The following is a 13,354-nucleotide window of genomic DNA, read 5'->3' as shown; positions in this document are numbered from 1 at the left end:
ATCTGGTCCTACTCCTCTCTGTGTTCTTGCCTCCAATGTCCACAGCTATCAGAACTAGTGCATTTTCTTTTATGGGAGCTCTCAATGACCCTTTATATATTTCACAGACACAGAGTCTGGAAGTTGATCATGTGGATTTAATCTGCAGCTTGCACAGCTGGTGGGAGGGTTCTGGGTCTTCTTCCTTAGTTACACTGCCCCTGGGTTTCAACTGTGGTTTTATTTCCACCTGTGCATGTGGGTCGTCCACTGGGGTTTGCTCCCAAGGCTGCCCTGGAGGACTTGGGTCTGTCCCAGTGAGGACCAGGTGTGGAGGTGGTGCAGTTGCTTGGGTCACAGGGGTTCTGGAAGCACCAGGTACTCAGGGGAGTCAGCGGCCAGGGGAGCAGGAAATATAGTGCTCTAGAACCGTGAACTTCCAGATGTTCAAGCTGGTTTTAGAAAAGGCAGAGGAACCAGAGATCAAATTGCCAACATCCGCTGGATCATGGAAAAAGCAAGAGAGTTCCAGAAAAACATCTGTTACTGCTTTATTGACTATGCCAAAGCCTTTGACTGTGTGGATCACAATAAACTGTGGAAAATTCTTCAAGAGATGGGAATACCAGACCACCTGACTTGCTTCTTGAGAAATCTGTATGCAGGTCAGGAAGTAACAGTTAGAACCGGACATGGAACAACAGACTGGTTCCAAATAGGAAAAGGAGTACGTCAAGGCTGTATATTGTCACCCTGCTTATTTAACTTCTATGCAGAGTACATCATGAGAAACGCCGGGCTGGAAGAAGCACAAGTTGGAATCAAGATTGCTGGGAGAAATATCAATAACCTCAGATATGCAGATGACACCACCCTTATGGCAGAAAGTGAAGAGGAACTAAAAAGCCTCTTGATGAAAGTGAAAGAGGAGAGTGAAAAAGTTGGTTTAATGCTCAACATTCAGAAAACAAAGATCATGGCATCTGGTCCCATTACTTCATGGGAAATAGATGGGGAACACTGGAAACAGTGTCAGACTTTATTTTGGGGGGCTCCAAAATCACTGCAGATGGTGACTGCAGCCATGAAATTAAAAGACGCTTACTCCTTGGAAGAAAAGTTAGGACCAACCTAGAGAGCATATTCAAAAGCAGAGACATTACTTTGCCAACAAAGGTCTGTCTAGTCAAGGCTATGGTTTTTCCTGTGGTCATGTATGGATGTGAGAGTTGGACTGTGAAGAAAACTGAGTGCCGAAGAACTGATGCTTTTGAACTGTGGTGTTGGAGAAGACTCCTGAGAGTCCCCTGGACTGCAAGGAAATCAAACCAGTCCATTCTAAAGGAGATCAGCCCTGGGATTTCTTTGGAAGGAATGATGCTAAAGCTGAAACTCCAGTACTCTGGCCACCTCATGCAGAGTTGACTCATTGGAAAAGACTCTGATGCTGGGAGGGATTGGGGGCAGGAGGAGAAGGGGACGACAGAGGATGAGAAGGCTGGATGGCATCACCGACTCGATGGACGTGAGTTTGAGTGAACTTTGGGAGTTGGTGATGGACAGGGAGGCCTGGCGTGCTGCAATTCACGGGGTCACAAAGAGTCGGACACGACTGAGCAACTGAACTGAACTGAGAAGGGTATGACAATACCTTTTGGCCAATACGCTCCAGTATTCTTGCCTGGAGAAGCCCCCTCACTGCCAGAGAAGCCTAGTAGGCCACAGTCTACAGGGCTGCAAAGAGTCAGACACTACGTAAGTGACCCTGCACGCAAAGGCACAAGATTTTTTTGCCTGTGGCAGCTTTGTCCCAGTGAGAATTGAGCGTGAAGGTGGCGCAGCTGCTTGGCTCGCGGGGACCCTTGCCGCGCCAAGTGTGCAGGGACAGGGACTGCCTCTGCCCACAGGAGTTATGGCCCTATCAGAGTCTTTTTTCTAGCCTCTTGCAGCTGGCGATCAGAAGCCTTCTTTGGCCAGTCTCTCTGCGCACAATCAGGCACTGAGAGGCTTGCCTGGGGTCCTTCTCTGTTGTTCAGAGCAACAGGCACATAGAAGGGCTCCCCTGGCTGGGGTCCTACTCTGTAGTTTGGTGCATCAGGCGCTGGATGGGCCAGCCTCTCTACTGTTCAGCTGCACCTGCTGGCATGTGGGGGGAGAGAGGCTCTGGTAATGGCTCCACCCCCTACGCGAGACTCAGCAGCATGACCTTGCTTCTGTAGCTGCCCCGCTTTCCTCCACAGGCGTTTCCCACCTTAATCTCCTCCCCAGCCGCTGCGCCATCTGGGGTAAGTTTGGCTGCAGCAAGGACTCTCATTCCATTTAGGCTGCCACAGATCAGCTATTTCACTCTCAGCCTTAAATGTTTCTCCTCTGACTCAAACAGTTGCCCCGATGTGGGGACCGGACCTCTGCTTCAGCTCCCCCACCCGCTGAAGGCAGGTCCGGTCCTACTAACACTCCTGTTGTTCCCCCTAGTTCCTTCCTCCTACTGAGTCTTGCCTACTGAGTTTTGTGTGAGTCAATATATCCTTTTCTGCCCGTCAGGTACTCCTGTCCACTCTCAGCTGGTGTTCCGCACACGGTTCTGTGTCTGAAGGTGTATTCCTGGAGAGAGATGTACGCCACATCTTGTTCTCTGCATATATCTTTTCACATTATACTTTTGTCTGGATATATTCCCAGGAGTGGGGCTGCTCAACTATATGGCCAACTCTAGTTTTCTAAGGAACCTCCGTACTATGTTCCATAGTGGCTGCACCAAATTTACACTGTCACCAATAGTGTGGGATTCCCTTCCCCCCTCCCACTCCACCCTAAATATTTAATTTTTGAACTCAATCTATTTATTAAGATTATTTTCCTTCCTGCTATCTTAGGTGTTCAAACCTCTTTACCTTCCTTTCATTTCTCTCATTAGAATTTTTTTTCATTTTCCTTGGACAAACCTCACATCTCAAGTTAAATTAATTTTTAAGTAGTTAACGGACAGTTTTGGTCACTATTATGAATACATTATGTTAAAATTTTTAATTAAATAAGCAATACATGAACATATTCCTAATACAAAAAGTCTAAAAATACAAATATACATAAAGAGAAAGCTCCCTTACAGCCCTTTCTTTCAATCTTATTTCCCTTCTACTAAATGTAACCACTATTAAATGTCTTTTCATTCGTACTTCACATACACACATGTGCACACACACACACACAATGCCTAAATATATAATAGTTTAATAGTTTGGCTTTCTTAACACATATATAAATAGGATAATGCAGTACATACTTTGCTAGTTAGCTTTCTTTCTCACTTACATCTGTAAAGTCTTTTGAGTCTCTACATGTAGATTTAACTCAGTGTTGTTTTTTATAGCTTCATTATAGTCCATAGTATTTTTGCACCATAATTTATATAACCAATATTTCACTGATGATTAGATTGCATCAAACTTCTTGCTCTTACAAATAATGCTGCAATAAGGTATTTTTTATTCACATCAAAAAAATCTTTCTAGAATATATTCAATATATCTAGAAATAGAAACAGTGGGTCAAAGGACTGCATTTTTGAAATTTCAACAGATACACTTGTATTACCCTTCAAAAAGGCTGTATATTTCCATCACCACTGACCATTTCTTCAGAGTATCACCAACCTGGATATCCTTTCATCCAAACTGATGAGCAAAATATCTCCCACTGTTGTTTTAATATACATTTCCTGATTACTTGTGAAGTTGAACATCCTTTCATATACTTACTGCTGTGGATAGTTCTTCTGTGAACAACATATTCACATATATCTTTTGCTCGTTTTCCTGTAAAAATTTTGGTCTTCTATTTTTCTATTATTTGGCTTATAAGAAGGCAATTGATTTTTTTTAATTTTTGCTTCATTTCCCTGAATTTACTAGATTTTAGTCTAGTCACATATTTTTTTTAAAAAAATGTTTACCTGAGACTGGTTCAAGATGGTAGAAGGACGTGCACTCATCTTTTCCTGCGAGAGCACCAAAATTGCAACTAGCTATTGAACAAACAACAGGAAGACACTGGAAGGCACCCAAAAAAAGATACCCCCACATCCAAAGATAAAGGAGAAGCCTCAACGAGACGGTAGGAGGGGTGCAATCATGATAAAATCAAATCTTAAACCCACTGGGTGGGTAAACCACAAACTGGAGAACAGTAATACCTAGGCCCCACATCATGCTTTCCAGCCTGGGGATCCAACAAAGGGACTGGGAATCCCCAGGTAATCTGTCTTTGAAGGCCAGCAGGATTTGGTTACAGGACTCCGGGGAAACTCCACTCTTGGAGGGCACAAATAAAACCTTGTGTGCACCAGGACCCAGGGGAAAGAAACAGTGAGTCCACAGGAGACTGAGCCAGATCAACCTGTGAGTGTTTGAGGGTCTCCTGCAGAGGTGTCAGTTGGTGGTGGCCCGTCACAGGAACAAGGGCACCAACAGCAGCAGTCTTGGGAGATGCGTCTCGGCCTGAGTCCTCTTGGAGGTAGCCAAGAGCCCCATCATAGAACCTACAGACTCCAGGACTGGGTTGCCTCAAGCCAAACTAACAGGGAGGGAGTGCAGCCCCCTCATCAGCAGACAACTGGATTCAAGTTTTACTGAGTATGCTCTGCCAACCAGAGCAAGACCCAGTGTTCCCCAAAACCAATCCCTACCATCTGGAAGCTTGCACAAGCCCCTTATCCTCATCTACCAGAAGGCAGACAGAAAAAGCAGTAACTATAATCCTGTGTTCTCCAGAACTAATACCATAATCACAGAAAGCTAACCAGAATGAAAAGAAATAGGATTATGTCCCAGATAAAGGACAAGATAAATCCCCAGAATAACAACTAAGTGAAGGAGAGATAGATAACCCTCTAGAGAAAGAACTCAGAATGATGACAGTGACAACAATTCAGGATTTCAGAAAAAGAATGGAGAAGACGCAAGAAATGTTTCCAAGACCTAGAAGAACTAAAGAACAAACAAGCAGAGATGAACAATACACTACAAGGAATCAACAGCAGAATAACTAAGGCAGAAGAATGGATAAGTGACTCATAAGACAAAATGGTGTAAATCACTGCTGCAAAACAGAATATAAAAAAAAGAATGAAAAGAAATGAAGACAGTCTAAGAGACCCCTGGGACAACATTAAATGCACCAATTTTCGCACTGTAGGGATGCGAGAAGAAGAGAGAGAGAGGAAGGACCTGAGAAAATATCTGAAGAGATAACAACTGTAAACTTCCCTAACATGGGAAAGGAAATAGTCAACCAAGTCCAGGATACAAAGGGAGTCCCAGGACAAACCCAAGGAGGAACATACCAAGGCACATAGTAATCAAACAGACAAAAATTAAAGACAAAACTAATAAGGGAAAAAAGACAACATACAAAGGAAATCCCATAATGTTATCAGCTAATTTCTCAACAGAAACTCTACAAGCCAGAAAGGAATGGCACAATATATGCCAAGTAATAAAAGAGAATCCTTCAACGAAGAATACTCTACCCAGCAAGACTCTCATTCAGGTTAGATGGAAAAACCAAAAGCTTACCAGACAAGCAAAACCTAAGAGAATTCAGCACCATGAGACCAGCTGCGCAGCAAATGTTAGGGCATGTTCTCTAGGCAGGAACACAAGAGAAGGAAAAGATCTACAAAAATAAACCTAAAACAATTAACAAAATGGTAACAGGATCATATATATCGATAATTACCTTAAATGTAAATGGATTAAATGCACCAACATAGACTGGCTGGCTTGGTGGATACAAAAATAAGACCCATATTTATGTTGTCTGTAAGAACCCACCTCAGATCTACGGATACATAGAGATTGAAAGTAAGAGGATGGGAGGAAGTATTTCATGCAAACGTCAATCATAAGACATCTGGAGCAGCAATACTCATATCAGAGAAAATAAGCTTTAAAGCAAAGATGGTTATAAGAGACAAGGACACTACATAATGATCAAGGGTTCAATCCAAGAAGATATAACGATGATAAATATATATGGACCCAACACAGGAGCACTTCAGTATGTAAGGCAAATACTAACAAACATAAAGGAAGAAATAGACAGTTAACATAACAACAGTGGGTACTCGAATACTCCACTTCTATCAATGGACAGATCATCCAGACAGAAAATCAGTAAGGAAACACAGGCCTTAAATGACACTACAGACAAGTTGGATTTAATCGATATTTATAGAATATTCCATCTAAAAGCAGCAGACTATGCATTCTTCAAGTGCACACGGAACATTTTCCAGGACTGACCACATGCTGGGCCACAAGGCGAGCTTCCGTAAATTTAAGAAAATCAAAACCGTATCAAGCATCTTTTCTGATCACAATGCTGTAAGATTATAAATAAACTACAAGGAAAAGACTCAAAGAAACACAAACATGTGTGTTTAGCTAAATAATATTCTACTAAACAACCACTGGATCACTGAAAAAAAAAAAAAGAAGAAAAAAAATACTTAGAGACAAACGAAAATGAAAATACAACGGTCCAAAAATAAAGGGATGTAGCAAAAGCGGTCCTCAGAGGGAAGCTGACAGCAATACAACCCTACCTCAAGAAACAAGAAAATCTCAAATAAACAACCAAACTTTACACCTAAAACAACTAGAGAAAGAAGAACGAACAAAACCTAAAGTTAGCAGAAGGAAGGAAATCATAAAGATCAGAGAAGAAATAGAGACGAAAACAGTCATAAAGAGCAATGAAACTAAAAGCTGATTCTTTGAAAAGATAAAAAAATGGATAAACTTTTAGCCAGATTCATCAAGAAAAAAAAGGAAGAGGACTCAAATCAGTAAAATTAGAAATGGAAAAGGAGAAGTTATAACTGACTCCACAGAAATACCAAGCATTTTTTAAGAGACTACTAGGAACAACTGTATGCCAAAAAAATCGACAACCTGGAAGAGATGGACAAATTCTTAGAAAGGCACAGTCTCCCCAGACTGAACCAGGAAGGAACAGAAAGTATGAAGAGCTCAACCCCAAGCACCGAAGCTGTGATTAAAAATCTCCCAATAAACAAAAGTTCAAGACCCGATGGCTTCACAGACAGATTTATCAAACATTTAGAGAAGAGTTAATACCTATCCTTCTGAAACTGTTCCAAAAAGTTGCATAGGAAGGAAAACTTCCAAACTCATTTTTTGAGGCCACCATCACCCTGATATCAAAACCAGACAAAGATACCACAAAAAAAGAAAATCATAGGCCAATACCACTGATGAACACAGAGGTAAAAATCCTCAACAAAACACTAGCAATTTATATCCAACAATACATTAAAAAGATCATACACCATCATCAAGTGGGATTCATCACAGGGATGCAAGGATTTTTCAACATCCACAAACCCATCACTGTAATATACCACCTCAACAAACTGAAGAATAAAAACCACATGACCATCTCAATAGTTGCAGAAAAAGCTTTTGACAAAATTCAGCACATTTTTATGATAAAAACTCTCCAGAAAGTGGGCACAGAGGGTATATACCTCAACATAAAAAAAGACCATATATGACAAGCTGACAGCTAGCATCATACTCAATGGTGAAAAGCTGAAAGCATTCCCTCTAAGATTAGGAACAAAACAAGGATGTCCACTCCCACCACTTTTATTGAACATAGTTTTGGAAGTCCTAGCTATAGCAATCAGAGAAAACGAAATAAAGGGAATCCAAATTGGAAAAGAATAAGTTAAACCATCATTGTTTGCAGATGACATGATACTGTAAGTAGAAGATCCTAACGATGCTACCAGAAAACTACTAGAATTCATCAATGAATGTGGTAAAGTTGCAGGTTACAAAATTAATACACAGAAATCTGTTGTATTTCTATACAATAACAATGAAAGATCAGAAAGAGAAATTCAAGAAGCAATTCCATTTACCACTGTATCAAAAAGAATAAAATACCTAAGAATAAACCTAAGAAATAAAATACCTAAGGAGACAGAAGATGTGTACTCTGAAAACTATAAGATGCTGATGAAAGAAATCAAAGAAGACATAAACAGATGGAAAAATAAACCATGTTCACGGACTGGAAGAATCAATATTGTCAAAATGACTATACTGCTACTGCTACTGCTACTGCTAAGTCACTTCAGTCGTGTCCGACTCTGTGCAACCCCATAGACGGCAGCCCACCAGGCTCCCCCGTCCCTCGGATTCTCCAGGCAAGAACACCGGAGTGGGTTGCCATTTCCTTCTCCAGTGCATGAAAGTGAAAAGTGAAAGTGAAGTCGCTCAGTCGTGTACAACTCTTAGCGACCCCATGGACTGCAGCCCACCAGGCTCCTCCGTCCATGGGATTTTCCAGGGAAGAGTACTGGAGTAGGGTGCCATTGCCTTCACCTAAGGCAATCTACAGACTCAGTACAATCCCTATCAAATTACCAATGACATTTTCCACGGAACTAGAATAACAAAAAAAAAATCTCAAAATTTGTATGGATTACAAAAGACCCCAAATAGCCAAAGCAACCTTGAAAAAGAAAAACAGAGCTGGAGGAAATCAGGCTCCCTGACTTCAGACTATACTACAAAGCCACAATCATCATAACAGTATGGTACTGGCACAGAAACAGAAATATAGATCAGTGGAACAAGACAGAAAACCCAGAAATAAGCCCATGAACCTATGGTCAATTAATCTATGACAAAGGAGACAAGACCACATGATGTTTGAAGTCGGTCTCTTCAACAAATGGTGCTGAGAAAACTGGACAGCCACATGTCAAAAAATGAAATTACATCATTCCTTAACTCCATACATTAAAAAAAGCTCAAAATGGATTAAAGATCTAAATGTGAGAAGGGACACCATAAAACTCCTAGAAGAAAACATAGGCAGAACACCCTCAGACATAAATCAAGGCAACATCTTTTTTGATCCATCTCCCAGAATAATGGAAATAAAAGCAAAAATAAACAAATGGGATCTACTTAAACGCAAAAGCTTTCACATAGCAAAGGAAACAATAAACAAAATGAAAAGACAACCACAGATTGGGAGAAAATATTTGCAAATGATGTGATCTATCAGGGATTAGTCTCTAAAATTTACGAACAGTTTATGATGCTTAATAGCAAAGACAACCACAGATTGGGAGAAAATATTTGCAAATGATGTGATCTATCAGGGATTAGTCTCTAAAATTTACGAACAGTTTATGATGCTTAATAGCATCAAAACAAAGAACCCACTCAAAAAACGGGCAGAAGACCTGAATAGAGATTTCGCCAAAGAGGACATACAGATGGCCAACATGCACCATAATGTTCACTGCAGTACTGTATGCAATAGCCACGACATGGAAGCAACCTAAACGTCCATCAACAGAGCAACGAATAAAGATGCGGTACATACATACAATGGAATATTACTCAGCCCTTAAAAAGAATGGAATAATGATATTTGCAGCAACATGGGTAGAGCTTGAGGGCGTCATACTGAGTGAAGTAGTCAGAGGAGAAATCTCATATGACATCCCTTATATGTGCAATCTAAAAAGAAATGATACAAATGAACTTACTTACAAAACAGACTCAGAGACTTAGAAAATGAACTTATGGCTGGGGGGAGGAGGTGGGGGACTCAGGGACTTTAGGAAGGTAATGCACATACTGCTATGTTTAAAATGGATAACCAACAAGGACCTATTGTACAGCACATGGGACTCTGCTCGATGTTATGTGCCAGCCTAGATGGGAGGAGGGTTTGAGGAAGAATGGATACATGTGTATCTACGGCTGAGTACTTTGCTGTTCACATGAAACTACCACCAGACTGTTAACCGCTATACCCCAATACAAAATACAGAGTTTCATGTTTAAAAAAAAAAAAGTTTACTTTCTACGTTCTTATCTTTTACCTCAAACTTCTAATTGCTGTTAGCACATCATTAGTACTGGGACAGGGAGGGGCAGAGGGAGATCAGCAATACTGCACAAGTTTTTCCTTCTTTATAAAAAACCTGAAACTTACTAAAAAGAATGCCACTCTGTTTGCCTTCTTAGCAATAAAAGGAAGGCATTATACTGCCGGGGTTTTTTTAAGCTGAATATGTATTTTTAATTTTTTAATTGGAGCATATTTGCTTTACAATGTTGTGTTGGTTTCTGCCTTACAACAACAAGAGTCAGCATGACTATATATATACATATATATATATATACAAGAACTGAAGTGAAGTGTGAAGTGCAAGTTGCTCAGTCGTGTCCAACTCTTTACAACCCCATGGACTATACAGTCCACGGAATTCTCCAGGCCAGAATACTGGAGTGCGTAGCCGTTCCCTTCTCCAGGGGATCTTCCCAACCCAGGGATCAAACCCAGGTCTCCCACACTGCAGGTGGATTCTTTACCAGCCGAGCCGCCAGGGAAGCCCATATATACCTATCGCCTCCCTCCCAAGCCCCCCGGCCAGTCCACCCTCTTGGTTGTCACAGGTCGCCAGGCTGGGCTCCCTGTGTTAGGTGGCAGCTTGCCACTAGCTAGCTATGCAACACACGGTGGTACACGTAGGTTGATGCTGCTTTCAAAATACACCCCACCCTCTCCTTCCCCTGTCGTGGCCCACAAGTCTGTTCTCTACATCTGTGTCTCTATTGCTGCACTGCAAATAGGTTCGTCAGTACCATTTTTCTAGATTCTATATATATGTGTTAATATACAATATTTGTTTTTCTCTTTCTGACTTACTTCACTCTGTCTAACAGGCTCTAGGTTCATCCACCTCAGTTCAACTAACTCACATTCGTTCCTTTTTCTGGCTGAGTCGTTACTGCTAACTAACAGTGTGGATTCACATACTCATTGTGACACTTATTAAACAGTATATGACCTTAGATAATTTACCTTAAATATCAGTTTTCATAGGAATTTAATACCTTAATAAAGTCCATTCTGAGGATTAAAAGAGACCATTCTTACAAAGCATTTGCATAAGCACTTGCCACATGGTAAGTACTCAATAAATGTTACCAATATTATTACAGCTAACAAGAGACAGTGATATGAGAGTCTCAGATACAGCATTATCAATAAGCAACAAAATTGTGGACAACACAGAAAGCCATCTGTGATATCTTTCATTCATATATCCTTTCCACACAGTAAATAATCAAAGATAAATGGTTTACAAGAAACTAAAAAATCCAATCTTTATGGTGCAAAGTGCCATAGCAACTTTGCTTCTAAACCAGACTACTCAACATGTAACTGTTTAATCACAATTAAGCACTACACTTACGATTCTTGTGGCCCAGTGTCATAATTCTATCCATATCATCAGCATTATTGACCACATAAGCTGATAAATCCTTGATATAAACTCCCACATCAGGTCTTTCTTTAACCTAAAAAAAAATTAAAATACAGATTTTACACATATATCCATAATTCCTCCACAGGTATTTACCGAATATCTACTACATGTTGGATACTGCTAGATAGTGAGGACAGGGTGATGAACAAGGCAGAGTTTCTACACGGTGGAAGTAAAAATCTGCAGGGAGAACATACAAATAAATAATTACACACAAAAGTTATTCTAACTGTGATAATGCCATAAAAAAAAAAATACAGGAAACTACAGGAGAATACATTACAGAGAGACTTAAGCTAGTGAAGCAGGGACAAGAAAAGTTTCCCCAAGATGATGTCTAAGCTAAGACCTGAAGAAATAGCAGGTTCGATCTGTGTGTTAGAATAGGATGAAAGAGTACGTGCAAGAAGCCTGAAATAAGAAAAAACCAGGTAATTTTAAAAATGGAAACCAAGTAAACAAACACAAGCCAAGTAAACAGCAGGCAGCACAGGGGGAACAGGTGGGATACCTGGCTAAAGAGGTAAGCAGAAATAAGACTAAGCACAGTATCGGACAAATTTGATTTTACTGAACTATAGTTGATTTACAATGTTGTGCTAGCTTCCGGTATACAGCAAGGTGACTCGGATTACATACATATACACACATACACACATTCTTTTTCATATTCTTTTCCATTATGGTTATTACAGGATATTGTACTATATGGTAGGACCTTGGTGCTTCTTATTCTATATATAATAGTTTGCACCTGCTAATCCCAACCCCCTAATCCATCCCTCCCGCACTGCCCCCACCTCGGCAGCCACAAGTCTGTTTTCTATGTCCGTGAGTCTGTTTCTGTTTCACAAATAAGTTAATTTTTAGCTATATTTTAGATTCCACAAAAAACCAACATGTGGCATTTGTCTGACTTGCTTCACTTCAAGTATGACAGTCTCTAGGTTCATCCATGCAGCTGCAAATGGCATTCTTCCATTCCTCTTCATGACTGAATAGTACTCCATTGCACAGATACACCACATTTTCTTTATCCATTTATCTGTCGATGAACATTCAGGTTGCTTCCATGTGTTGGCTACTGTTAATAGTGCTGCTGTTTATATTCTGACTTGGACCCTCTATCCACATCCTTCTCTGCTTCACCAAGAAATTAGTGTCCACTTAAAAATATGCACAACCTAAAGTTAAGAACTGTGTTTTTATTCAGTGGACATACTGAAGATTTAAGCCCAAGAGACAGCCTCAAAGATGGCTCTGAGGGACTGTTCAGAAGAGGTAAAGGAGCATGTATATTTCCAAATTAGAGTTCTGACTGGATATATACACAGGAATGGAATTGCTGGGTCACTCTGCAACTCTATTTTTAGTTTTCTGAGGAATCTCCACAGTGTTTTTCATAGTGGCTGCACCAATTTACATGCCCACCAACAGTGCAAGAGGACTCCCTTTTCCACACACCATCTCCAGCATTTACAAACTTTTTAATGATGGCCATTCTGACTGCTGGGAGGTGATACCTCACTGTAGTTTTGACTTGCACTTCTCTAATTATTGGTCTTTATTTTAAGAGCAATTTGAAACCACTAGAGTATTTCACACAGGTGAGTGAAATAATCAGATCTATGGTTATCTATGTAAAAATATTATCTTTCTGTGAGTAACTGTATGAGAACTTTGACCCAACTTGAAGGTTGTATTTAGGATATGTGTATCTAAAATACACATAGTATTTTAATACTAACTGTACAATATACATAGAAATATAAAACTCATTTTGCATGGCCTACAAGTCACCTCCAAAAATCAACAGAATAAAGTGAAACTGAGGTAGAGGTCTGTGGCTGCCAGTGGGGCAAGCCATTTCCACAGGTAGTAAGACCTCACAGACAAAGATGAGAAAACTTTAAAAAACAACATCAGAGACAAAGTCACAAAAGCAAATACTCTGAATTCTAGGTGTTGATTTTAAATCTAATT

The 13,354-nt window shown here is 40.3% G+C and overlaps 1 protein-coding gene across 1 annotated transcript in view; it reads right to left on the bottom strand.

The window, feature by feature from the left end:
• Positions 1-13,354, bottom strand: part of KIF3A (kinesin family member 3A) — a 76,955-nt gene that overhangs the window by 31,888 nt on the left and 31,713 nt on the right. The window contains exon 5 of the mRNA XM_052643323.1: positions 11,297-11,402. Within this exon, the coding sequence (XP_052499283.1) occupies positions 11,297-11,402 (106 nt within the window). The remainder of the gene's footprint in view (positions 1-11,296; positions 11,403-13,354) is intronic.

Source organism: Budorcas taxicolor, chromosome 7 (genome assembly GCF_023091745.1).
Source record: "Budorcas taxicolor isolate Tak-1 chromosome 7, Takin1.1, whole genome shotgun sequence".
In the NCBI taxonomy this organism is placed as follows: domain Eukaryota; kingdom Metazoa; phylum Chordata; class Mammalia; order Artiodactyla; family Bovidae; genus Budorcas; species Budorcas taxicolor.
Note: the sequence above shows the minus strand (reverse complement) of the source record. Positions and strands in the feature narration are given on the sequence as shown.